The sequence below is a fragment of the Balaenoptera ricei genome, chromosome 1 (assembly GCF_028023285.1).
Source record: "Balaenoptera ricei isolate mBalRic1 chromosome 1, mBalRic1.hap2, whole genome shotgun sequence".
Lineage (NCBI taxonomy): Eukaryota > Metazoa > Chordata > Mammalia > Artiodactyla > Balaenopteridae > Balaenoptera > Balaenoptera ricei.
Genome location: NC_082639.1, coordinates 13,916,125 through 13,942,031, shown reverse-complemented (window position 1 = coordinate 13,942,031; position 25,907 = coordinate 13,916,125). Strand labels below are relative to the sequence as shown.

The 25,907-nt window shown below is 49.8% G+C and overlaps 2 protein-coding genes and 1 long non-coding RNA gene across 6 annotated transcripts in view; 1 reads left to right on the top strand and 2 right to left on the bottom strand.

Annotated features, from left to right (window-relative positions):
- LOC132359956 (uncharacterized) overlaps window positions 1-15,230 on the top strand; it is a 61,146-nt gene extending 45,916 nt beyond the window's left edge. For both annotated transcript variants that reach the window (XR_009500990.1, XR_009500991.1), the window contains 2 exons: window positions 10,059-10,169; window positions 13,944-15,230. This is a non-coding gene — a long non-coding RNA (uncharacterized LOC132359956). The remainder of the gene's footprint in view (window positions 1-10,058; window positions 10,170-13,943) is intronic.
- LOC132359954 (EP300-interacting inhibitor of differentiation 1-like) lies at window positions 1,046-1,797 on the bottom strand. The gene is given in 1 exon segment (XM_059914906.1): window positions 1,046-1,797. A coding segment is annotated over 1 exon segment (576 nt). The 5' UTR covers window positions 1,762-1,797; the 3' UTR covers window positions 1,046-1,185.
- Window positions 15,231-23,467: 8,237 nt separating the features above from the next.
- Window positions 23,468-25,907, bottom strand: part of IGSF21 (immunoglobin superfamily member 21) — a 248,190-nt gene continuing 245,750 nt past the window's right edge. For 2 of the 3 annotated variants that reach the window (XM_059914866.1, XM_059914892.1), the window contains one exon: window positions 23,474-23,589. In XM_059914866.1, coding sequence (XP_059770849.1) covers window positions 23,513-23,589 — 77 coding nt within the window. In that variant the 3' untranslated portion in view covers window positions 23,474-23,512. Of the gene's footprint in view, window positions 23,590-25,907 lie in introns of all 3 variants that reach the window. The other variant, XM_059914883.1, reaches the window with a different exon arrangement.

Below are 25,907 nucleotides of genomic sequence, written 5' to 3'. Positions count from 1 at the left end.
CTCCACCTTATAATCAGCCAGAGTCTGCAGTTTACATTTAGGATTCACTCTTGATCTTGTACACTCTGTGAGTTTTTTGTTTTTTTTTTGTTTTTGTTTTTTTTTTTCACAGAACAAGAAATTTTTATTATCCCCAATGCTGGTGCATAACCAATAACAAGTAGAGGAGGAGACAGAGGGAAACTTCAGATACCAAGGTGGGCAGGTTTAAAACCTTTAAGGGTTGTTCATGAAGTCTTTTTTTAGGTGTAGGGCTTTCCTTTTACTGGACAATTTTCACTTAACAGTTCTTACATTATGAAGTTCAACCAGAGTCTTTTGCCTGTAAAAAATGAAAAACAGAGCAAGTAAAAGAGACTATTTCTCTAGTATATACGGATGTTAGAAATAGTTTGTTTTCTTTGTACATTCACATACACATTAATGTCTAAATTTGAAACTTATTAAGGACATCTTAATTTTTGACTCTTAAAAATGTTCAAGACAATGAATTTTCTTGAATTAAAGATTACAGTAGCTTTAAAAATGATCAAGATACACGTACAAACAAAATCTCAGATGCTCTTGGAAACACATTTTAAGATATAGCACACATGATACGTATTTCTTTTGGGGTTTGATTATCCTTTCGGGATGCTGAAGAATACTTGATTTATTTTACACCAAAAATTTAGCTTTTGATAACCATGGCTTGGATAGATCACAAAATGGAACCTGACAGTTTTCTCAATATGCTTTCAGTCCAAATAACTCAAAAACATCTCAGGTCCTAAGCTGGATAAATTAGTTACTTTTTCTCATATAATTAATATCAGTGGGCTCTTGTACTGGCAGTCTGTCTTGGTCATGACTTACTCTTGCAAAGCCACCCCTTACAGTAACATACGAAAGGTATTTTCCTCAATGCAAGGAAATTAATCTGGATCAATAACAAAGTCAAAGCCATAAATGTTTTAGGACATTCTTGAAAACAGATTTCAACAGTATTAAGATCCTTTTTCTTTAACAATTTTCTTCCTTTTTCATAACTGTGCAGTCACTACTTTATTCTACAAAAAAAAAAAAATTTTTTTTTTTTTAAGACCAAGTTTTTCATTGGCACGGAACTATTTGGAATGAACCCAAGAGACAGTGGAATGCCAGGTCTCTCCTCAAGTAGTTTCCTCCTCTCTTCCCAGCGTTTAACTACTCTCTATCAATAATCTCATCGCAGCCGAGCTCTTCGGTCAGACGATTGACAACCATGAGTGAAAAAAGCTCTTCGATAAAAGCCAACTGATCAAACGGGGTCTTCTCGTAATGCATCTGAAACCCGCCATCCAGAGCTGCTTCTCTGGCTCTGGAGGTTCTCAAAAACATCTTGTTGGCTTCTTCAAGGGCCGCGGATACTCTGTAGCCTGCACCACTCAGCTGCTCCTCTTCCGGATAGTCGTAGTCGTCCTCCCAGTCATCGAATTCCTCGCCCTCGTCCTCGCTCTCGAAATCAGGGCCCGCGATCTGGCCTGGCTGCTCCCCAGGGCCGGGCCGGCTGGCGAGGCCTCGCTGCCCCAGCGGCTACGCCATTGGCTGGGCGGCCTCCTCCTCCATCGGGCCTTCCTCCTCCAGCTGTGGCTGGGCCCCGGCGCGGGAGGGGTTCAGGGATGGCTCCCGGCTCCCGCCGCCTACCTCCATCTGCGGAAGGTCACTCTCGCCAGGCATCACATCCATCTGCAGGTCATTGCTTTCCTCATAGAGCTCGGACAGCTCGTTCATTTCAGACATGGTGCAAGCGGCTCAACCTCCCCGCAAGGCGTTTTCGGCAGGCACTCTGTGAGTTTTGACAAATGTAAAATGACTTGTATCCACTTTTGTAGTATCGCACAGATTAGTTTCACTGCCCTAAAAATCCTCTGTGCTCCCTCTTTCCCAGACTCTGGCAACCATTGATCTTTTGACTGTCTCCATAGTTTTGCCTTTTCCAGACTGTCATATAGTTAGAATCATACAACTTTTTCAGACTGGCTGCTTATGCGTTTAAGTTTACTGCATGTCTTTTGATGGCTTGATAGCTCATTTCTTTTTAGTGCTGAATGATGTTCCATTATCTGGCTATGCCACAGTTTCTTTATCCATTCACCTACCGAAGGACATCCCGGTTGTTTCAAGTTTTGGCAATTATGAATAAAGCTGCTGTAAACATCCATGTGCAGGTTTTCGTGTGGACATAAGTTTTCATCTCCTTTGGGTAAATACCGAGGAGCGTGACTGCTGGATGGTATGGTAAGAGTATGCTTAGTTTTGTAAGAAACCGCCAAACTGTCTTCCAAAGTGACTGTACCATTTTGCATCCCACCAGCAGTGAATGTGAGTTCCTGTGGCTCCACATCCTCACCAACATTTGGTGGTGTCAGTGTTCTGGATTTTGGCCGTTCCAATAGGTGTGTAGTGGTATCTCATTGTCTGGCTTTTCTTTCAATCAGAGTTTGGGAGACTGTGTGATTTCCAAAGTCACTTCTGCTCAGGAATTATGTGATCAGAGCCTCCAGGAGGAGTGGGATTACTGGCAGCCAGGGACTGACTCTCCTCTCACACCCTCAGAAGCCCCTTGTGCAAAACGGGAGTCTGGAATTGTTTGCTGAATTGGATTGACTTGACTTTGTCGTTTTAGAAATGATGCAGTCCCCATGAAGGGTAGAGGAGCTGGCACCTTGAGACTTTTTCCTAAATGAGAAAGAAAGACTCCTTTCTCACGTCATCCTGATGTAGGATGGGGGTCTTCCCTGCAGACTGGAGCTACAGTACAGGGACAGCTCTGGGGCCTCAGGGTTTGGCGGACTGGGGTTTGAATCCTGGTTCCTCCACCCACTGATAGAGAGATCATAGGCAAATTCCTACTTCCCTGTGCCTGAGTTTCCCCATCTGTAAAATGGGAATAATAATAGTATGACAATTTGGTGAGATGGTACACAGAGCACTTAGGCATGGGGCCCAGCTCAGGTCATGGCAAGTGCTCAGTTAATGTCGGTTACTATTACTATTATTATTGCCATCCTCAGGTTGCAGGCCTCTCGGGGCTTGAAGACACGGGAAAGAGCAATGGTCACGTGGCCTTCCCCTGTCACCGCCCTGGCTATGGCACTCAGAGATGTTTCCTGAAGTGTTTGTCCCTGGAATGCTGATCACAGGGGGTACTCATGGGTCAGAGGAGGCATCCGGGGTCAGATAGGTTTGGGGGTGACTAGGATCAGCAGAAATAAGCAGCTTTCTTTTCTTTTTATTTATTTATTTTTTTATTGGAGTATAGTTGATTTACAATGTTGTGTTAGTTTCAGGTGTACAGCAAAGTGATTCAGTTATGCATATATTTATGTGTATATATCTTCTTATACATATATATAAGAATAAGGCTATATATATTCTTTTTCAGATTCTTTTCCATGATAGGTTATTATAAGATATTGAATATAGTTCCCTGTGCTGTGCAGTAGGACCTCGTTGTCTATCTATTTTATATATAGTGGAGTGGCAGCTTTCTTTACTACAAGGTTTCTCAGACACCCATGCAGCTTCTGGAAGGAACAAAAGTGTGTGGTGCTTCCCAAACTTCCTTGGCCACGGAATCTCATGGTTCTGGGAGCATCCTGTCAAACCAGATGACACTTGAAGGAAGGCTAGCACTGGGGATTAGGGGTGGCCTTCCGCTGGCTGCTAAGGCCCATCATGATGTGATCCTGCCACCTTCTCACCATGGTCTCCTCGTCCTCCTTGACAGCCCCCCTGTGTCCTGGTCACAGCAGGCTGTTGGCTGATCCAGAACATGCTAGCTACTGCCTTACCTGAGGACCTTCTACATGCTGTTCTGCTATCCCTTTCTTGGCCTGTCCAGTGAAATCCAACTCATCCTTTTAGCCTCAACGCAAATGTGGCCTCCTCTGCAAAGCTCGTAAAGCCTAATCCTGTAACCTCTGCAGGTAGAATTAGGGGCTCCCACCCCATCTTGTTCACCTTTTCAAGCCCTTATCACTGTAATGTTCCATGTACGTGTTTCTCTTCCTCATTAGATCATGGGCTTCTCAAGGGCAGGGGCCATCTCTCATTCCTAGCCTGGCATGTAGATCTGGGGGCCTAGCACAGAGTGACAACAAATGGGAGTCATTATTTTGATGTGTGCAATAGTATTTAGGGATGTTGCCAGCTTTGTGGTTAAAGGTAGAGTCACTGGCATCAGACAGACCTGGGTTTGAATCCCAGACTTACCCTTTATTCATTATATGAACTTCCAGTACTTTTTAAACTTCTCTAGACTCAGTTCCCTCATTTTCTTATCTGTAAGATGGTAATGCTATCACAGGGCTGCTGTGAGGATTAAGTGATTAATTCATGTAGAGCGCTTAGCTCAGTGCCTGATACACAGTAAGTTCACAGTAAGTGTGAGATACCATTCTTCTTGCTGTTGTTGTTAAAGATCCAGGTGAGAATGCTTCTCCCCACTCCCGTGGCACAGACTGCCCTGCCCTTGACCTGAACTGACCTGAAGGGCAGAGAGCCTGCCCTTGCTGCTGCCTTCCCCGGGGGTACTTCCAAGTCTCCAGCTCTTCCTCTCCGCTGCCTGCCTCCTCTCTCCCCGGGGTGAGAACCCACGGCTCTCAGCTCAGAGCCCCCGCCACCAGCTCAGCAGCCCTGACACAGCCGATTGGGAATTTGTTTTATTTCTGAGCCTGCCCCCTCCCTCTCTCCCCTCTGAAAAAGCAATTAAACTTGTGTTTACTAGAGTGGGCCGCTGTAATCTGTCGTTTGCCCACCTTATCCTGTCGAGCTGCCCCACTTCCAGCCTGCTTTGCTTAGGCAAGGATGGGAGATTTTGCATAATCTGTAAAAACGGAACTCGGAAAAGGGTGGATTGGTTTCAGACCAGCAAAGTGTGAGTACAGCTCTGGGGACCCGGATGGACCGGGGGACGGTGGCGGAGCTGGTGAGGGGCCGGGTCTTCCCTAACTTGGACATGCCTTTGCAGGGTCTTGTCTTTCTGTCCCTATTGGGCAGGGCAGGTCCCCACCCCTGACCCAGCCTGGTCCATCCCCGAAGTCAGGCCAAGGCTCAGAGGGGCAGGAGTTGTCTGCTGATCACGCCCCTCTTTGCATACAGCTTTCGGGGGCTCCCCAGTGCCCCAGAAACCGTGTTCTCATTCACTGTGTCCTCTCCCCATCTGTCCCTCCCAGGGGCCAGTAAGGCAGAATCAAATACACGCTGGGGATTCTGATTCCTGGCTGTGCTACGGTCCCCATTTAGGTTTCCCCAAAGCTGACCTTGACACAGGGACTTGAGTGCAGGTGGGTTATTTGGGAGGGGATTTCGGGAAGCTCAGTGAGGGAGTGGGAAGAGTGAGCCAGGGAAGAAAGAAAGTCTTAAAAAAACGTGTTTGTGAGTGGGCTGCAGCTGGGGACACCTGGGCTCGAGCCCTCTGGGGACTCCGAGAGACTAAAAAGAACACACCTAAGAGTTGTCCCACTGAGGGCTGAGGAAGCCAGCATCCTTACCCACTGGGGTAGATTGCTTGTTAATAGCCCCCTGTGAACCTCACCTCTCTGTGTCCGCGCCCTGGCCGAGGCCCTGCTCCCAGTGGCACTGGGCTGGGCCGTGTGACTTGCTGTGGCCAATGGGGCTGTGAGCACATGCGATGCAAGCAGAGGTCTGGTGAGCACTTGCACTTAGGGGCCGGCTTTCGGAACACGGCTGCCATCATAAGCGCAGCCTGGACTCTCCTGACAGGGGACGCCGAGGCACCCAGCCCGCAGCTGCACCTAACCACCAGGCACCTTGAGCCATCTGGTCCAGGGCAGCTGCCAGATGACTGCAACTCATGAGTGACCCTGAGAGACCATTCCAGCTGAGCCCAGCCCAACTGCAGAATCACCAGCAGATAAACAACTGTTAAGCTCCTGAGTTTGGGTTTGTTTATTATGCCACAGTAGATAACTGATACATCCACGAACTCTCATCCTTCATTGTTGTGGGTTGCTGGGTTGGGTGGAGAACTAACTCCCCGACACTCCTGGCTGGCCCTGACACAGATTCCTGTGGCCAGAGAAAGCCTGCAGTCAGAGACATGTCCCGTTGGAGGTAGGATGGGCTCTCAGTGTAGGGAACCTGTCCATCCGAGCGGCAGGCAACTTCCAGGTAGGCCAAGGCGATGGGGCAGAGCCCCCATAGCATCTGCTACAGCGCCTGGCTCTGAAAATGATCCAGGGAGCTGCCCTGCAAATTCTGGAAGGCGCCCCTTCAGAATTCAACTCCACATCTACACTACACTACAAGGTAAATGCTACCTTCCCTCCCTCCCTCCCTCCCTCCTTCCTTCCTTCCTTCTTCACTGCACCTGGCACCCAGCTCCCCTACCATATTAAACACCCACCCCCCGCCCACATAACAAAGAGATGTTGTGGAAAATAGGAAAGAACACAGTATTTGGGTTCAGATGGGTCTGAGTTGACATCCAGCTCAGCTGGTGTTACTAGCAGTGACTTTCTGTCTGGCTGAGTCTCAGTTTCCTAGCCTGTAAGATGGTATATGCACCTACAGAACTGATATAAGGAGAGGCATTTTCGTAAGTGTGTAGCCCATAGTAGATCCCCAGCCAGAGAAGCCTGCTTTAGACTTGACCCCCTCCTAGGCTGAGAGGCAGATTTGATGGGGCAGGAAGGAAGCAGGCCTTCTGCCTCTCTTTCCTCTTGTAAAATGTGCAGCCTGGCTTTCTGTGGTGGTGGAGTGTCTCCTTATTAAATAAGGAGCTCGAGTGATTAGGCTGTTCTCTGTGGCCTGGTTTATGTCTCATTTTCAACTCTTTTCATTTGTGAAGCCAGTTAGGAAGAGGCAGTTTTTTTTTTTTTTTTTAATTAAATTGGAAAAGTTCTACTGGAATCTTTGAAATGTTCAGAGCGGTGGCTTTTTAAAATAAAAGGGAAGATAAAGGAAGCTGTCTCAGTCCTTGGGTCACACAAGAATTGCGCGGCCCCAAAAGTTGTTGGAAATGACAACCATCTGCCCTTATCCAGGGACCGGCTTTGTTGTAGAGAGAATCCTAGGGTTTGTTGTAAGGGGTTTGCCCTCCGAGTCCTCTCTGGAGAGCACTTCCAAGGAGCCGTGCATTTTATAACTATTAAGAGTTTCACTTGTCACATCAAGGATGTAATAAAACCAGTCTCCGATGCTTCACAGGGAACGTTATGTGAGGATGATTTGATAAAGTTAAAAGTGTTCTACACATGTAAGGTATTATTAGTGGTGGCTGGGATGTCCTGAGAAGGAAGGTGATTTTCCCAAGGTCACAGAGCAAGTTGGTGGAGGAGCCAGAAAAAGAAGCAGAGCCTCTTCACCTGGAGGGTTGGGACCTTGACTCATTTTACTGACATGATATCCACAGTGCTGAGAAGAAAGCCCAGCCTACAGTAAGTGCACTATGAATGTTGTTCAATGAACAAATGAATAAATGAATAAATGATGCTCTAACAGTCCTAGGAGCATGAGGGACCACCATGACCCATCCCTGCAGGACCTTCCAGCCCCATAACAGGCATTCTGGACTGGCTTCTTTGTCTGGTTATTCCTCTGTCCTCCCACCCCACAGAGCAACCCCTTTCCCCCCCTCCCCTGTGCCCACCGGTGGGAGGTTGTGATTTAATCCCACTACTTCAGCCCTCCCTTTGCTGTGTGACTCTGCAGTTTCTCCCATTAAAAGGCGGAGGGTATTTCCCACCCTCTGACTTTGAGTTGGGGGATAGGATTTGCTCTGGCCAATAGAATGAGGTGGACGTAACAGTGAGCCTAATTCTCAGCACGGGTCTTTTTTTTTTAGTTTATTTTATTGAAGTATAGTTGATTTACAATGTTATGTTAATTTCTGCTGTACAGCAAAGTGATTCAATTATACATATATATTCTTTTCCATTATTGTTTATCATAGGATATTGAATATAGTTCTCTGTGCTATAGAGTAGGACCCTGTTGTTTATCCATTCTATATATAATAGCTTACATCTGCTAACCCCCAAGTCCTACTCCATCCCTCCCCCACCCTCCTCCCGCTTGGCAACCATAAGTCTGTTCTCTATGTCTGTGGGTCTGTTTCTGTTTTGTAGATAAGTTCATTTGTGTCATATTTTAGATTCTACATATGAGAGATATCATATGGTATTTGTCTTTCTCTGTCTGACTTACTTCACTTAGTATGATAACCTCTAGTTGCATCCATGTTGCTGCAAATGGCATTATTTCATTCTTTTTTAATGGCTGAGTAGTATTCCATTGTATATGTGTAGCACAGCTTCTTTATCCATTCATCTGTCGGTGGACATTTAGGTTGTTTGCATGTCTTGGCTATTGTGAATAGTCAGCACAGGTTTCAAGAGGCTTTGCATGATTCTACCTGTCCCCTTGGTCCTCTGCCACAGTCTCAAGAAGAACACGCCTGAGCTAGCCTGCTGTCCCCAGGAGAAGGATGAGAGACCTGGGGAGCAGAGCCCTAGCTGAGCCGCCCCAGTAGAGCCCAGCTCATCCCAGAGCCCCAGCCAATCTGCAGTGAGGAGCTTGATCAATGCTTTCTGTTGTCCGTCACTGAGGTCTGGTGCTTGCTTGTTCCACAGCATAACTGAGGCCATAGTTAACTGATATACCATTCAAACCTTCCAAATCTTCTCCAGCCTGGATCAGTATTTATCTCCCCTTGGAAGCCTTCCCTGACCTCCCCAAGCTCCTTAATGCATGAGTTCATTCATTCACTACAGTTGACCCTTGAACAACATGGGTTTGAACTGCGAGGGGCACCTAACATGCAGATTTTTTTTCAGTAAATACTGTAGTACTACACGATCTGAGGTTGACTGAATCTGCAGATGCAGAACCATGAATATAGACGGTTGGCTATAAAGTTATATGTGAATTTTCAACTGCACGGGGCAGGGGTGATCGACGCCCCTAACCCCCATGTTATTCAAGGGTCAACAGTGAATGCCTACTTTATGTCAAGCCTAATGGTAGAAGCCAGGAGCAATAAAGAGATATAATACGGTCCCCCTAGGATCTCCAGTCTAGCAGGGGAGACACATGCCAACAGACGTCACTGTTATTACTCTAATTATTAATGTTCCTAATATATTAGCTTATATTTGTTGAACATTTCCTGTATGAAGCACTCTGTATACATTACTTCCTGTAATCGCCACAATAATTCTAGGAGAATATTTTATACTCATGTTACAGCTGAAAATCCTGAAGCTCAGAGAAGTTGACTTATTTGCCCAAACAATATATCTGTAGAGGATCAGGGATTCCAGCTGGAGTCAGCCTGAGTCCGGAGCCTGGATTCTGCTTTGGGGATGAATGTGGTCCAGGGTGGTCCAGGTGTGCCCAGGTGGTGGTGACAGGGAGGGTGTAATTGGCTTTTCCGAGGCTGGTCCTGAAAGGTGAACACGGAGAAAGCCAGGCAGAGAAGAAAGAGCCCTGAGGTGCGGAACACCGCAAATGCAAAGGCCTGGAGGTGTGAGGTCAAATGGTCCAGGCCTGGGAGCTGAGGGAGGGCAGGTAAGATTGGAAGCGCCACCTGCAGCCATACCCTGGGGAGCTTGCTGAAAGTAGCTGCCTGGGCTCCTCTCCAGGATGGGTTGCGGTGGAGACCAGGCACCTGAAGCTCTGGTCATGCTCTGCCTTTGGTGAATCTGATACTCCCTCCCATTAAAAAACCTCTGCCTGGCCGAAGCCTTTCCGTTCTCCCTACATCAGCTCTCTCTCCCTCCTCTGACCTCTCATGACTCCTTTTCATCACCCCCCAGCTTGGCACCGATCAGCCCCCGACTGTGTGCCGTGAGCCCCTTATCTGTAGCCAGACCGTGGGTCCTTGAGGGCAGCTGGGAGAATGGTACTTTTTGCAACCCCAAAGCACTTGTACCCAGGATGGGTGGCCCACCAGATTTGTCAATTGATTACAGCAGTGATGGAGTTGGAAATGACGATCTGGAAGCCCCTTCTGTGAGGCCTAGAGTCTGTATAAGCATATCATCATCATAAACAATGTATTGTAATTACAGAACACATCTTTCCCCGTTGCTTCGTTGACTTCATTCCATCCTCGCAGAAACCGTATGAGGCACGTGCCAGTTTCCTCATCTCTGAAATGTGGATGACGAGGCCCAGCGAAGGTGAGTCACTTGCCAAAGGGCTCAGACAGAGCTGGCAAACCAAACACCAGAGCCCCCTTAGCTTCAGCTACCTTCCTCTTTGGTGGGGGCTCGGAGGAGGGGCTCCAAAGCAAGGAACGTTCTGAGAAGCCTTCAGGGTCAGGTGCAATCAGCCTCAAACCAGCTGGGTTGGTGGGTAGCAGGCAGGACACCTAACCAGGCTCAGGGCCCTGGGTTCCAGTCCTGCCTCTGTCACTAAGCAGCCTGGGATCTTGAGAAGCCCCTCTCTGCTCCGTGCCTCGGTTTCCAAACCTGGGATAAAGAAGGGGATGAATCTGTCTTCTGTGTTGACCTTGCAAAGTGCAGGGGTGATGTTCACAGTTCCCGGAAGCACCTGGCAATCGGAGAAGTGGGGTCCCCTCCACTGGGCTGGGATGGCCCTGCCCTGGTCCACCCAGGTCCCTGCTCTGGCCAGCTCAGTGTCGGGGGCACCATGAGTATGGAGCCAGCAACTCTGCCAAGGACATCACCCCCAGCCCACCTTCCTGGTTCTACAAAGGCCCATGCTGAATGTTTGGCTGCTTCCAGGTAACGCTGTGAAGACCCTTCGAAAGATGAGGAGCTAATTGATGCTCATGGGGACAGGCAATCACTTACCTTTGTTATGTCAGCAGCCTCTGCGTGGGCCGTGCAGAGAGCGGTCCTCCTGTCCTCTCTGCAGGGCAAGGGCAGAGTGTCATGGTTTTGCTGCCATTGTCACCTCTGTTTGCTGAGCTCCTTTGCAGGCCTGGACTCAGTTTACCTCTTGGTGTAATCACCTCTGCTTTCTCAGTTTCTCCAGCAGAACCAGGCCACAGGCTGTCTGTCTTCCCTGGCTTGATTATCAGGCCAAACCTGGGACGTGAGCTGCTGGGCTCACAGATTATCATTAGCAGAGAGGTTTGACTGCCCAGAGACCATAATAAATCAATGTGCTTGAATCATCCCAAAACCATCCTTGCTCTGCCCCCCGGTCTGTAGAAAATTGTCTTCCATGAAACCGGTCCCCGGTACCAAAAAGGTTGGGGACCACTGCTTTATGGAATGTATTTTCTAAGGCATATTTTACTTAGTTACGTTGCTTATTGTCTGCCTCCCACACTAGAATGTCAGGTTCACCGGGGTGGGGATTTTTGTCTGGTTTGCTGACTGCTGCATCCCCAGAGTCTAGAATAGTGCCTGGCATGTAGTAGGTGCTCAGTGAATATTCATTGTATTAGCATGGCTCTGAATCAATTCAATGAATCCGCACAGCTCTGGGGGAAAAAAAAAGGTATTGATGCTGGAGCCCACTAAACTAAGGCACACTGAAGATGACTTAATCTTTTTAAGCTGGAGAACTGGGAGGAATTTGGGCGTGCACAGAGATCAAACTGCCGGCCAGTGTAGATGCAAAAGCAGACAGTGACATGGCCGAGTCAGGACGATTGGGCATTTCTATCAGCCGCCATTAGCACCTTGAGAATGATGTTTATTTGGCCAGAAATGGCCTTTGATTGCCCCTGCCTCTCCAGCCCCGGCAGGGAGAGCCACCAGATAGGAGGCTTGAAAAGGCACTGCCATCCCAGCGTCCAGTTTCCCCTCATCAGTCCCATTTCTTTGGCAGCCGGTTAGACCCCTCTTCCCTCTCCCCCAGCGGTCCTCTGGGCCTCTTCATCTGACAGCTTCCAGGCTGTGATTAGGGAAGGTGCTCTTCACACTGGCCACGATGAAGTGCAGTCAGGACACAGAGGCAGTGCATGAAAATAGCTTCAGGCTCACGCTCTGGGCTCTCCTTCAGAAGAAGAGAGGAATAAGGTGGAAAATGGGAATAAGCGGAATAAGGTAGAAAACGGGTGACGCAGTATCTCAGAGATAACTCCAAAGTTTTCTGGTCCATTCCCCTGCCCCATGGTCTTCCTTCCCCAGAGAGCTGCGGAGTTTTCAGAGAAAGGCTCCCCAGGCAACACTTTCCTTAATGAAGTGGCCGCCCTAGAACCAGGAGGTGGTGTTTCTCTAAGCGAGGTTTGCAGACCCCTGGTCTCAGAGCCATCCAGAGTGTGTGCAACTGTGCAGATTCCCGGGCCTCGTTCCCAGACCCACTGGATCATAACTCATGGAGCATGTGACCTGGAATCTGCATTGTAACATCTCCCTGTGGCTGGGCAGTGGGGGCAGGACCACCTCCAGGTGTGATGGTTCATTAGGAGGACTTACAGGACTCAGCATACCCCGGCTATGATTTACTACAGTGGAAGGAAACAGCAAAATCCGCACAGGGAAAAGGAGCCTGGGGGGGTTGTCCAGAGGAAACAAGGTGCAAACTTCCAAGAGCCTTTCCCTGGAGTCCCTCAGGGCGAGCTAATGCCCCCAGCACTGGGTTGTGAGAACACATGTGAAATGCTGTCTCCCAGAAGAGTTCCTCAGAGACTGGGTGCCCAGGGATGGTACCAGGGGCTGGTCATGCAGGCATCTTCTGCCTGGCATGTTCCAAAGTTCCAGACTCCCAGAAGAAAAGCAGGGGTTCAGCCCAAAGCACGTTGTTTGCATGACAGGTCAGGTAATGTGAGCTGCTCTTATCAGCTGGAACCTTCTCCAAACCCAAGTTCCCAGAGGCCAGCCAAGGCCAAACCTGCAAGCAGGCCTTTCAAAGGACAGCAGTCTCAGGCCTACTATGTGACTGTTTGTCTGCACCACCCACTTCCTTCCAGAGGATTCCTAGGCACTGTAAACTATGAGACCCACTGGTCTGATGGATAAAGCTGGGTTGACCAACTCCATCTCTGGTTACTGTGTGACTCATGGTAAGTTAATTGCTCACTCTGAACTTGGCTTCCTGATTTAAAACAGAGAGGATACGTTTCCTCCCAAGGAAGTGAAATTCATATCTCAGGTAACCGCCTCCTTTACTAAGCAGAAAGGAGAAGCCCCCTCTTTTAAGGAGTCCTGCCATGCCCAGGCTGCTGGACCAGGATTTGACCTTGGCTGGGACGTAATGAGGAAGAAGGAGAGAAGTAGCTGGGAGGGGCAGTTCCTTGGACGCACGAAGATTTGGACCCCAAGTTGCCCCTTTAGTGCCCTCCCCTGGGGGACTCTGCACGAAGAGCCGGGGCTTCCCCCTGGACAACTTGGCACTTGGGGTGGGAGTGGTGGGACCACTGAATTGAGCAAGACCCAGGTCCTGCCCTGGAGGGCAGGGGCCAGAGTGTGGATGGGGAGCCGGCCAGGGCTCAGGATCTTGGGACACCGGGAGGGACATCCCTGCTCTGGCATCAATGGGACCTGAGACCTTGGACAAATCACATCGCCTCGTTGAGGTCCATGTGCCTTCTCTTTAAAATGAGGCTCTAATGCCTAAGATTTAAAGAAAGGTTGTAAAGATTAAAAAAGATAATGACAAAATTTTGTTAAAGAAAAGATAATGAATAGTTTTGAAAGAGCTTTGGAAATGTTACAGGTGAGTTATACATGATGTAGCTCTGCTGATTCCTCCTCCCAGGCCTGGTAGACAGTTTGGACACTACATCATTCCCACCAAGGAACCCTGAAAAATCTTCTCTGAGTAGACTTCCACCCACCTGACCTTGGCCCTGGGCAGTGGAAAGAACACTTTGCTGAGACTGAGGGCTGGCTCTGGCACGAATTTGCCTGCTGACTTGGCAAGTCTCTCTCCCTCTCTGAGCCTCAGTTTTCCCCCTCTGCAAAATGGGAACAGTAGTACTCCTGCCCATTACCTTACCACCACTGCAAATTCTTTCCTTTCTCATCTTGTTCCAGAACTGCCCCCGAGACACATCTGTGCTGAAGGCCTGGGACCAGCATTTCTCTGAGGGACTGTCCAAAGGAGAGCAGAGAACACTGTCTTGGATGGGTCCATCTTGGAGACTCTGCAGCATATTAGCACCATAAGGGCTCTGAGAAGACCTTCAGTAGTGGAAAATTTCTCCAGCCTGTAAGCTCGCAGACCTCCTTTGGGCAGAGCACATGTCAGCATCCTGTGGAACAGTCTACGGCATTCTCTGGGTGGTTGCCAGGCCAGGAGGACCCAGACAGGTTGAGTGCCGGGTACCAAACCCGTAGCCACCGGCTCCCCAGGTCAGCAGCAGGTCATCTTCGCCCTTGACCTCAGTCCACCTTGAGGGACGATCTTTGAGGCTGGAGTTATAGTCATCAACTCCCATTCCTCCAGCTGTTCTTTGGTTCCCAGGTGCCTGAAAGTCCCTAAAAGTGCTGCTTGAGCCAAAATTCAGAGGACGTGCTAAACCAGGTTAATGTTAGGGCCCATGGCAATGAGCAGGAGTCCTCCCTACTGGGTTGGTTGGATAAATGAGTTAATTTTGTTCAAGCTCCAAGGGTCTTGGGGACTTCGGTGCTGAGGGTGTACAGATGTGTTGCAGGGAGGGGACCCAGCATGGAATGAGCTTTAGGGTCTGCGGGGACCCAAGGAAAGAGAGCTGCATACTCAACACTGCAATTAATGGAGCTAATAAGGGTCCGAGGGTCAGTGCCAGCCAGGGTGCTTGGCAGGTGGGGCGGACATCCCTTGGAAAACTCTACATCGGCATCTTTGTGAGTTGGAGTGGAGGGCGTTTGGGGGGGGGGGTGCCCCATGGCAAGGCTGGGCAGGGCAGTCCAGGGCAGCAGAGCAGGGAGAGGTGTCCTTCTGAGTGGCCCAAGCACAGGCAGGGACAAGAGCAGGGGTCTTGAAGCAGCCAGCATTGGGTGTGAACCTCCGCTGAGCCCTGAATGAGCTGTGTGTCATTGGGCAGCTTCCCTTGCCTCTCTGAGCCTCAGTTACCTCATATGCAAATGGACACAACAGTGACCGCCCCCCAACTCAGAGTAATGAATGGGTTAACTTGGGTTAAGTGCCTAGAAATATCTAGCACGTAAAATGTACTCCATGAATGCTACTTCTCTCCTCTCCTTTTAGAAAAGCTCAGAGACTGGCAGAAGTTTTTTTCTTTTTTTTTTTTTTAACTTTTAATTGAACTGTAACATACACACAGAAAAGTGCATAACTCTTTTGTTTGCTTTTTAATTTAAAATTTATTTCAACTCCTCTGGGGCTGTAAGTGTTGCAAAACCTTAAAATAAACCTAAAATGTCTTGCTTTTATCATTTTTACTTAGAGCACTAAAAAAAGTGATTTTGAAATAATTTGAGACCCACAAGCAGTGGTAAAAATAGTACAGGGTTCCCAAGCTTTACTCAGCCTTTCCCAATGATATCTTACATAACCACAGAGCATTGTCAAAACCAGGAAGTTGACACTGGCACAATACTATTCACTAAACTGAAAAGTGCGTACACCTTCAGTGGATAGCCCAGTGGGTTTTCACCAACGGAACTCAGCCCTGGAACCAGTGCCCAGATTAAGAACCAGAACATGACTGGCACCCTGGAAGGGTCTCTCATACCCTCTCCAGTCACCTCCCCTTCCTCCAGGGTAACCACGGTGGGGCCTGACTTCCAACAGTATAGACTTGCTGTGCATGTTTTGGGACTTTGTGTGTGGACTCGGGGCATGTTCCTTTGTGTCCGGCATCCTCTCCTCACCTGCACGTCTGAGGCCTCCATCCACTTTGTGGCCTGTGGCTGTAACTGGCTTGTTCCTATCACTGTGTAGGCAGAGTTTTATCAAGGAAACAACCCTGCATAAACAGGACAGAGCCCCTCCCCGCTGTCCCCAGGGCGGTCCTTTGCTGCCCTGCTTCAGGGGGGCCAGAGGAGTCGGTCTCATGGCCTCTCAGTCTGAGCGGTGCTGTTATGGGCTGAGTTGTGTCCCCCCAAATGCATATGTTAAAGTCCTAACTCGCACACGACTGTGTTTGCAGATAGTCTTTAAAGAGACAGTTAAGTTACAATGAGGTCATTAGGGCGGGCCCCGGTGCAACTTGATTGGTGCCCTTATATAGAAGAGATTAGGATATAGGTAAGGAGGGATGACCACGTGAGGACACAGGGAGAAGGTGGCCACCACAAGCCAAGGAGAGAGGCCTCAGAAGGAACCAACCCTGCCGATACTTTGGACTTCCTGCTTCCAGAAGTGAGGAAATAAATTTCTGTTGTTTAAGCCCCTCAGTCTGTGATGCCTTGTTACAGTAGCCCCTGCACAGCAATATAGATGTCTCCTCCCTGGTCCTCTCCTCTAGATTTGTAAGCCCCAGGCTGCTGGGCTGGTGCCCAAGACGACTGGGACGTGGGGTTGCCTGCTTCCAGGATGAGGCCTCCCTGCCCGTCCCCAGGCCTCATACCAGCTGAGCCCAGAAGAGGTTTAAGTGGTTCTTTTATTGGAAGTTTAGCACAGCACAGAGGCTAAGGAGTGGGAGTTGCTTAGACGCTCCGGCGACCCCACAAGGCGGGCAGGGCCGGCCTGTTCAGGCCTCTGCTGGGGACCCCTGAGCTGATCTCTGATTTCCTCTCCATTACACTCCTCCCTCTGTCTCCTCGTGACACCTGCTCCTGCCCAGGCCTGGCCCCAACCCTCAGGTCACATCTCTCTCCCCGAGCATAGCTCAGTCCCAGCACCAGCGTGCCCCAGGCCACCGGGGAGAATGTGTGGCTCGGGCTTTCTGCGTGGCTCCGTTGGCCACCTTGCCTCTCTGGGCCTCCCCTTCCTCCTGCGGGATTGGGGCTGGGAGCAGGGAGTTGGCCCAGCTATTGGAGGAAAATGTGGAAGGCGTCTGGGGACAAAGGTGCGACCCTGTGCAGGGAAACAGTAGGAGTGTGGGGTACAGAATGGTACAAGCAATTCAGGAGGCCTCTGTCCACTTTTCATCTCCTTCCCAGCCAGCTGGCAGAAGGTAAAAGAGCCTCAAAATTGGGCAGGGTGGAGGCCAGGGGCTTCCCAGAGGAGGTGGCTGATGAGTATGGCGGGTCCCAGGGCCCTACTGAGTTTGAGTGTGTTTTGTGGGAGGCAGAGTGGGTGATGGGGGAACCAGAACAGAGGCGGGGCGGACGTCCAGAAGTGATGTGTGGCCAGGGGCTGGGGCTGAGGGACTAAACCAGCTGAAGCAAAGCATTTGATGACAATGTTAGAAATAAGGCTGGTGATGATGGAGGGGGAAGGGCCTGTGCGGTGAGAGCAGGACTCTGTCCTGTCTCTTTGCTTGATCAGGATAGCTTGCTTTTCGTCTTTTTCACAATGGTGTCCCAGGTACATCAGTCAGCTCTTGCTGTGTAACAACCACCCAAACCTCAGTGGCACTTAACAAGAAGCCTTCACTTCTTACTCATTGTCCACGGGGCTGTCGCTCAGGCTGGCCTTGCTGGCCTTGGCTTCAAGCTGGGCCTTGGCGCCAGTTCTGCTCCATGCATCCCTCATCCTCTTTGGACCTCGGCTACCCAAGGTGTGTTCTCCTGGTGATGGCAGATGTGCCAGGGGGAAGGCCTAACAGTCAAGCATATTTGAAGTCCCTGCTCCTGGTGCATCCACTAACATCCTGTTGGCCAAAGCAAGCCACGTGGCCATGTCCAACATCAATAGGGCGTGGAAGGGGAAGTACACCCCATCCTGAAGGTGGTGGGGAGGGAGGCAATATTTGCTGTGCAGTAATCTAATCTGCTACATTTTATTAGCTTTTGCACAAAAGAAAGATTTTTTTTCCCCTTTAAAAAATTCAAAAACCATTGATTGGGATGATTGCATTCAGAAAATCTCCATGGAGCATCATTTTGGGGTCTTATTCTGCACCTGGAATATCCCCTGGTGACCTTGTAGCTGACATTAATACATCCATGAACACATCCCACTCTGCCAAGGCTCCCTACTCTCTCACTGCCTCCCCCTGCTGGCAGTGGAGGGCATTGATCAAGCTTGACCTGGACCTGACAATGGACCTCATTCATTCTGGCAACGAGTTGTTAGGAGACAGAGCTTTAAAAAAACGGTCACCTGTGTTCAAACGCTGATTCTGCCACTTAGTGGCTACATGATCTTGAGAAAGTTCCTTAACCTCTTTAAGCCTCAAGTTCTCTGTGTATAAAATGGGCACAATACTGGAACTTTTCTCTTGGAGTTCTTATGAGGATTGAGAACAAGAAAGTAGGCCTCGCTGTAGGAGCCCAGTAAGTGTTTTCTGTTCCTGGGCCAGGGGCTTTCTAGGTCCGAGGAGATAGCAGTTAGGTCCTCACATCAGGACCCACCATGCCCTTAAGCCCAGGGAAGGATCCATCTGTGATGCTAGCTTTCAGCCCCGAAGCTAACTGCCCCCAGGGGCTGCCAAAATCACTCCCCATCCTCTTGGCCCAGAGCCCTGACCCCAGAGCACCCTGTGTGAGCCACAATCAAAGATGCTTTTCCTTGGATTCTGGCCACTCATCTCAACCAGGGACAGAGCCTTGAATGTCATGTCCAATTTCGGAGCTGGCCCTGTCTGTAGGCATGGACCATCTGGTCCCCAGCTTAGGAAGAGAAAAGCTGCTCAGGGTCCTCCTGACACGCCCCTGGGTGCCATGGGCAACGTGGCCCGCATGCCAAAGTGGGCAGTGAGTCCATGTGCTGGGCCGGCACCGCTCAAACCTCCTGGTGCACTGCAGTAAAACAGCCTTCAACTTAATATATGCTAATTAGATTTTAATGGGATTCAGATTTCCAACAGTAGTGCCGTGTTAGCCATGGCAAGTTATAATCATATCTAATTGGTAATTCTAACATAACAAATTTCTTGGCTAAATTATTCTTAGTTAATAGTCTCCCAGGAACAACCTCAAAGCACACACACACACACACACACACACAGACACACACACTCACTCATATATATATTTTAGGGGAAATTGAGAAAAAAGGACAAGATGGAAGCAGGTGCCCAGTGAAGCAAAGTTGTTATTTCAAACCTGGACTCCTGCAGGACCTCAGCCAGAGCCTCCAACAAAAGCCCTTGGGGTTGTTAGAACCTGGAACAGAGTCCTGAGCCTAGGAGGGTTCTGGGTGGGATCAAGGTCACTGCCTTTGAGGGTGGGGTACCCCCCCAGGTAGACGGCTCCCATCCCAGGAGGTGGCAGCAGGAGGGGCCACCAGGCTCAGACCTTAGCCCCTACTCAACGTGGTCCGCATCCCTCGGGGAAGCCCACCCTGGCTGCAGAAGCTTTTCCCCCTCTCTCTGAGACTGGCCCGCCCTGGAACTCCTCCCTGGCACAGATTCCTAGGTCCCCAAAGAGGTAAAAGGGGCACCTAATGGCTGAGTTAATATTTTCTTTTTTTTTTTTTTTTAAATGGCACTGCAATGATACCATGCTTGAGAGTGAGCTGCTCTTTCTTTATTTTATTTTATTTTTATTTTTATTTTTGGCTGTGTTGGGTCTTCGTTTCTGCGCGAGGGCTTTCTCCAGTTGTGGCAAGCGGGGGCCACTCTTCATTGCGGTGCGCGGGCCTCTCACTCTCGCGGCCTCTCTTGTTGCGGAGCACAGGCTCCAGATGCGCAGGCTCAGTAGTTGTGGCTCACGGGCCCAGTCGCTCCGCGGCATGTGGGATGCTCCCAGACCAGGGCTCAAACCCGTGTCCCCTGCATCGGCAGTTAGACTCTCAACCACTGCGCCACCAGGGAAGCCCATATTTTCTTTACCAGGCAGAATCACTGAGTATAATTCCAGAAAAAGGGATGAGGGGTGAGTCAACCCAGTTTCTGATCTTCATGTCACCACTAAGCTGCTGTAACCCCGGCCGAGCTGCTCGGGGCCTCTGTTTCCCAGCTGGGATATGGGTTGAGATTCAACATACATTTCTGCTTTAGCTGGAAGGAAGCGGTCTTTTCCCTGGAGTTGGGGTCAGGACCTTAATGTAGCACCCAGAGGGTCTGGAGTGCAAGCCTGCCCCTTTCCTTTCTCCCTTTTCTGTCGGTCACTCTCTGTCCTGTGAGGCTGCCACTGGAAAGTGTGTCTGTCTGCATGCACTCGTCCCCCTGCCAGCAGTGCCCTCAGAGGGCGGGTGGTGCAGTGGCCCTGTCCTCCCGCTTGGGAGGGGAGGGGAGACGCGTGTAAAGAGGATGGGATTTCCAGCTGGGTCACCACTTTACCCACGTGATTCTGGGCAAGTCCCCCTCCCCCTTGAGGCCCCCTTCTTGCTCCATTTATTAAACGAGCATGATAGGTCCTATCTTATACGGCTTGTAAAGAATCTGAGTTCGTAACTCTAAGTTTCTCTCCCTTTGGTTCTCTTCCTTCTTCTCCATTCCCCTCCCCTTCTGCTGGCTTGATTTAAAGGCACAGAATGACCTTGTGGGGGAAGGACCACGTGATCTCTTTTATCTAGTACTAAAGGAGGGAGATTAATGTTAGCATCTCGTGCCAAGTGAATGATAATGACAGGTGACATTTATTGAGCATATACTATATGCCAGACATTTTTCTAAGTACTTTATATGCGCTCTCTCATTCAGCCCTAAGAGGTGAGTGCAGTTATGATACTCATTCTAGAGACAGGCCACCCAAGCACAGAGAGGTTATGTAAATAGCCTGAGGTCACACAGCTAGTCAACAGCTAAGCCAGAATTTGAACCCAGGAGAGTTTGGCTCTAGAGCTCACCTCTTTAACCACCTACCACACAGTCCTGCCTCTTGGACTGACCAGCTTGAGATCAGTAGAATATTTAGGAGAACCATCTGCCTTGGAGGAGCTTCCAGGAAGAAGGAAGGAAAAGGAATTGAATTCACTGAGTTTCTGGTCTATACCTGACTCTGTGCTGGGCTTCTGACCTATGGAAGCAAAATTACCTAGTGCATCAGGCCTAGGTCCAAATCTCTTCTCCAGGACTTATTTGCTGTGTGACCTTCAGCAAGTTACATAACCTCTCTGAGACTATTTCCTTACTTGTAAAATGGATCTAATGCTTCCTATATGGCAAGGTTGTTGTGAAGATCAAACCAGATGATACATGCAAAATGCTTAGCACAGCCCTTAACATGTAGAGAAGATCTGGTATATGGTAAATTCCTAAATATAGGAATGTTGATATTTATGCAAATTCTTGCATATGGAAACATTGCTATTTAATTTGTTACACACATCCTGTAAATTGTGTAATTATCCCCATTTTATAGTTGGAAAAACTGAGTTCAGATGGGTTAAGCCACTTGCCCAAGATCCCACAGTGGGAATGTGGTAAAGCTGCAATCTGAGCCCTCGAACACTTTCAACCCCAAAGCCTTTCAAAACTATGGCTGTCACTGGGGAAGACTGTCCCTGTGGTCAGAGAAGGAAGGTCTCTGGGGGAGGTGGAGTTTGAGAAGGCGGGGGTAGGGGTACCGGTCGGGAAGGGCTCCTCCAAAATGCTTTTTGTCTGTGGCCCTGGGATCTCCAGGATCGATGGAGGAAGAGGTGGGAGGGAATGGGGGCCTTGGGTGGGGACCACAGATGCCTGGGGCAGTAGGAGAGGGGGAGGGGAAGGAGCAGAGGGGGGGCGAGCCTCCTGAGAAGCTCAGCCCCAAGGTCAGATGCAGCTGGCAGCCCAGGGCTCCGCTGTGTGTGCTGACATTTAGGCCTGTCGCTGATGATTGGGCCCATTTGGAAAAAATGCATGTATTTTGCACATCTATTTCCTTCCACCCATCACTCAGGGCTGTCTTCCCTAGAGGCAACCAAGGGCATAATACCTGACATAACAGCTTAAGCGCTTTTTGGAAGACTCCCCAGCTCCGGGCTGGGCTGCAGGGCTAGTCTCTCTAGCTCCATCTCTGTCTCTGTCTCTGTCTTTGTCTCTGTCTCTCTCTCTCTCTCTCTATTTCTCTGCCTCTGTCTGTTTCTCTGTCTTTATCACACTCTCTCTCTGTTTCTCTCTCTTTGTCTCTCTGTGTCTCTGTGTGTGTGTCTCTCTTTTTTCTGCTTTTTTCTATGTGTCTGTCTCTCTGACTCTGTGTCTCTGTCTCTCCTCTATCTCTTGTCTCATTTCTATCCACTCCCCACTTTTTCAACATTTCTCTTCATCTCATTCAGTCTGGATCTTGGTCTCTTTCGAAAGTTTCACAGGAGCCCAATTGGATTGGAGAGTTCTCTTCCAGAATCCCTTCCTCCAGGGACCCCCTTCTCTGTCCCCTCCATCCCTCATCTCCAAATGCCTCCAAGGAGACTCCTGTCTCTCCAGGATGTCTGATCCCAGTGTGAGCCTGACCTCCAGCACCCCAAACAGCTCTCCTCGGCTGGCTGTCCCTGTTCCCTCTCTCCTTCCTTTCCCTGCCCCCTTCTCCAAGCCAACCCCATCCTCGGTTTCCCTCTCTGCTCTTTCCAGATCTCCCTCCCCACTCGACCCCTGACCCACCTTCTCATCACTCAGAACCACAGCCCTCTCCCTTTCATTTTCATCAGCTGCCAGGGCTGTTGGGGGCGTCAGCCCCGACACTGGCCTTCCCATCCCTGCCCCCATCCTGGAAATGTAAAAGTGCGCATCCAGGTCTGGGAGTTATGTGGGGCTGTCAGCTTCCCTGCAGGGGCGGAGCCCAGAGACCCTTGTTTTTGGTTTTGTTTTCTCTGCTCTGTGTACATGTGTGCACTTCATAAAACATATAGCCTTTCTGGGGTCAGGATGGCTACTCTGAAAACCTGGGTCTGATTCCATGTCTCCCCTCAGCAAGGTGGCTGTGACCCCAGGTGGAGACGGCTGCTGGCATCACAGTAGCCTGCACGGTGGGCAGGTCCCCAGATCTGCACCTGCTCAGCCAAGATCCCAGCCGGGGTGGAAGCAGGAGGGCTGGACGTCTCCAGCCCCATGAGGTGGGTTGGGGTAGAGGAGGCATGTGACTCCTCTTGGGGGTGTGTGGGGCCCCGAGGCACAGTACCCCAAGGCTGAGAAGACGGTGACCCCAGACCTCGCTCCTCTCGCGGGTGCACAGGCGGAGGGAAGAGGTACAGCAGGCGCCGAACCCCCGCTCTGGAAGCGGCAGCACTGGGAGAGCGGCACGTGCCTCCTCCACTTCCTGTGACCAAGCGTTCGTAGCTCGGGACCCCAGGCCAGGGAAGGGTGGTCTTGCCTTGGGGCCGCCGCGCATGGGACTGCCAAGTTCTCCTTGATGAGCCCAACAGCGAGGGCTCGGCTGACCAGGAGGGGGATGGAGGTGGCCCCCTGGAGGCCTAGCATGGGTCTCTGCACGGACCGACAGCTGGACTGACTGACCTGGAGCCAAATGGTGAAGGTGGCAGAACTGGCTTTGATGCCCCTTCCTCTCCTTCAAGACCTGGCTGTGAAGTCACCACCTCCTGGAAGCCTCCCCTGACCTGTCCAGTCAGGACAATCTTTCACCCCTTCTGTGACCCTATTGTATTCGTTCACGTTTTTGTTCCAATACTTACTACATGGCATTTCAGTTGTTCTTTTCCTCGAATCTGTCATTCTGGATGGATCAGGTGCTCTTCACAGTAGGATCTGCCCAACTTGTCTTGGTGTTTCCCCTGCCTGGCGCAGAGCCCGAAGAGGGGTATGGTCAGAGTCTGTCAGATGAGTGAGTAAGCAGGTGGGCAAATAGATGAAGGATCCGCCTCCCTGTCAGGCTGGGCTCAGGGTCACCCAGCCCTCCTTCCATCCCTGCAGTCCTAGGTTGAATAAACCATCCTTTTCAGCCTGCTCAGGGCTCAATGTCCTCAAACTCAGACCCCAAAGCAGACGGCCGCCCTACCCTCTGTGGACCTCAAGCCTCCCAGTTGGCTCTCTCTGGGCACGTCCCCTGCCACTTTCTGTGGTTCATCCACTTGCTGCTGAGATATTAATGCACTTTAGGGGTCAGCTGAGCCCAAAGACTACACTGTTAATAAGGGAAAGCAATTTCAATTTCATGCCTACATGGGCTTCCCTCTATTAAGACAAAAAGAAGGAACAAATCTTTTTTTATTCCTTCCAGAAAACAGGCAGAGGCATTGTGTAACATTGGCCTAGGTAGGATTGCTGGCAGGTAACAGAAGGGGGGGCAGCTGGCTCATGTGAGACAGAGCAGGGCTTTGGGGAAGAAGGAAGTCGGTTGAGGAGGCAGGTGGTGCAATGTAGTTGTTGCTGCTGACCTGGCCTGGATGTTTATATTAATCGATATGAGAGAACTTTCAACACTTGAAAATCATCTTCTTTACTGTTGCTTGCAAGATGCAGGCAGCCAAATATGTATCAAATGAATGGATCGTTTAGTTGTTACATTTTTGAAAGAGAAATTGCAGTGAGGAGCCATTTGGGCTTCCCAGTTGAAATGAGAGCATGTCATGGTGGATGGGAAACCACAATTCCAGAACATCAAGTTCAGAATGTGGGGTTGTTGTAGATTGTAAACATGGCCCTAATTCCGCCTCCTGACCTGTATCTGCACATTATACAGCATGGCTTTGCAGTTCTTCTCATCTAAAAGTGGAATAGATTCCTGCACCCCTTGGATCTGGGCTGGCCTTATAGCTTGTGTTGGCCAATACAGTGCAGTGGAAGTGACAAGAGGGCAAGTTCCCCTAGGTCAATGGGGTGTGACAGAAGTGGTCCATGCCACTACGAGGCCTGACCCTTAAAATCATCCTGTGTGATTATATGAGTTTCCTTTCGCTGCTGTTAACAAATTACCACCAATTTAGTGGCTCAAAACAAGGAAAATTTATTCTCTTAAGAGAGTCCTGGAAGTCAGAAGTCTGAAATAAGCCTTATAGAGCTCAAAGTATTGGGAGGGCTGGTTCCTTCTGGAGCCTCTGGGGTTGAACCTGGTTCTTTGCCTTTTTCAGCTTCGAGGCTGCCTGAATTCTTTGGCTCATGGCCCGTTCCTTGCATCATGACAATCTCTTGCTTCTGTCATCACATCTCCTTCTACTGCTTTCTTGCCTCCCTCTTTTAAGGACCCTTGTGATTACATTAGGCCCACCTGGACAACCCAGGCCAATCTTCCCATCTCAAGATCCTTCAATTAATCACATCAGCCAAAATCCCTTTTGCCAGGTAAGGTAACATATTCGCAGGTTCTTGGGATTAGAATGTGAGCATCTTTGGTGGGGGGGGTTATTATTCTGCCCGTCATTCTGATCCTCCAGCCCTCTCTTTCCCTGCCCTGCAGATCGTAGAGGCCACATATTCCAGTTGGTCTAGCTACAGGTTAGAAGAGGACTACCCAACCTGCCTTGGGCTTTTCATGGGCCCCAAATAAGTTTTTATTGTGTTAATCCAGTAAAACTCTGGGGTTAATGTGTTACCGTAGCCTAGCTTCTCCTAGCCAGATTAACACAGTCTTCCAGGGCTCTCCTTGGTGACCCTCAGGTTTTGGCCACAGCTCAGAGAGGTCAACCCCACCCATCTCCAGACACTCTCAGCCCTTCCCTCCAATGGCTGAATGGCATGGGGAATCTTCTAGTAGTTGAACAGGAAGTTCTGGAACCTCTACCATTGACGTATATGTGACCTTGATTGACGTCGGCCTTGGCCATGTGACTTGCTTTGGCTAAAGGAGTGTTCAGGGACATGATAAGCAGATGCCTTAACTGTGCTTGCATGTTTTGAATTTTTTTTCTTTAGCTATGATGATCTACCATAAGAGGATCAACTGTCAGACAGCCACAGCCCCTTTAGCCTGGGCCCCAGAACAAACAACCGTGGATGAGGCCTGTGCCCAACCCATACCCTGGAATTCAGCCCAGATAGCCTGTTGCCTGAAGCAGAGCTGCCCAAGTGAGTCCAGACTATATCAGCTGAACCACTTTTTCCTAAACGTAAACACAATCATAAATGCTTGTTGTTGCATGCCACTGCGATTTGGGTCCCTTTGTTATGCAGCATTATTGTGGCAAGAGCTGAC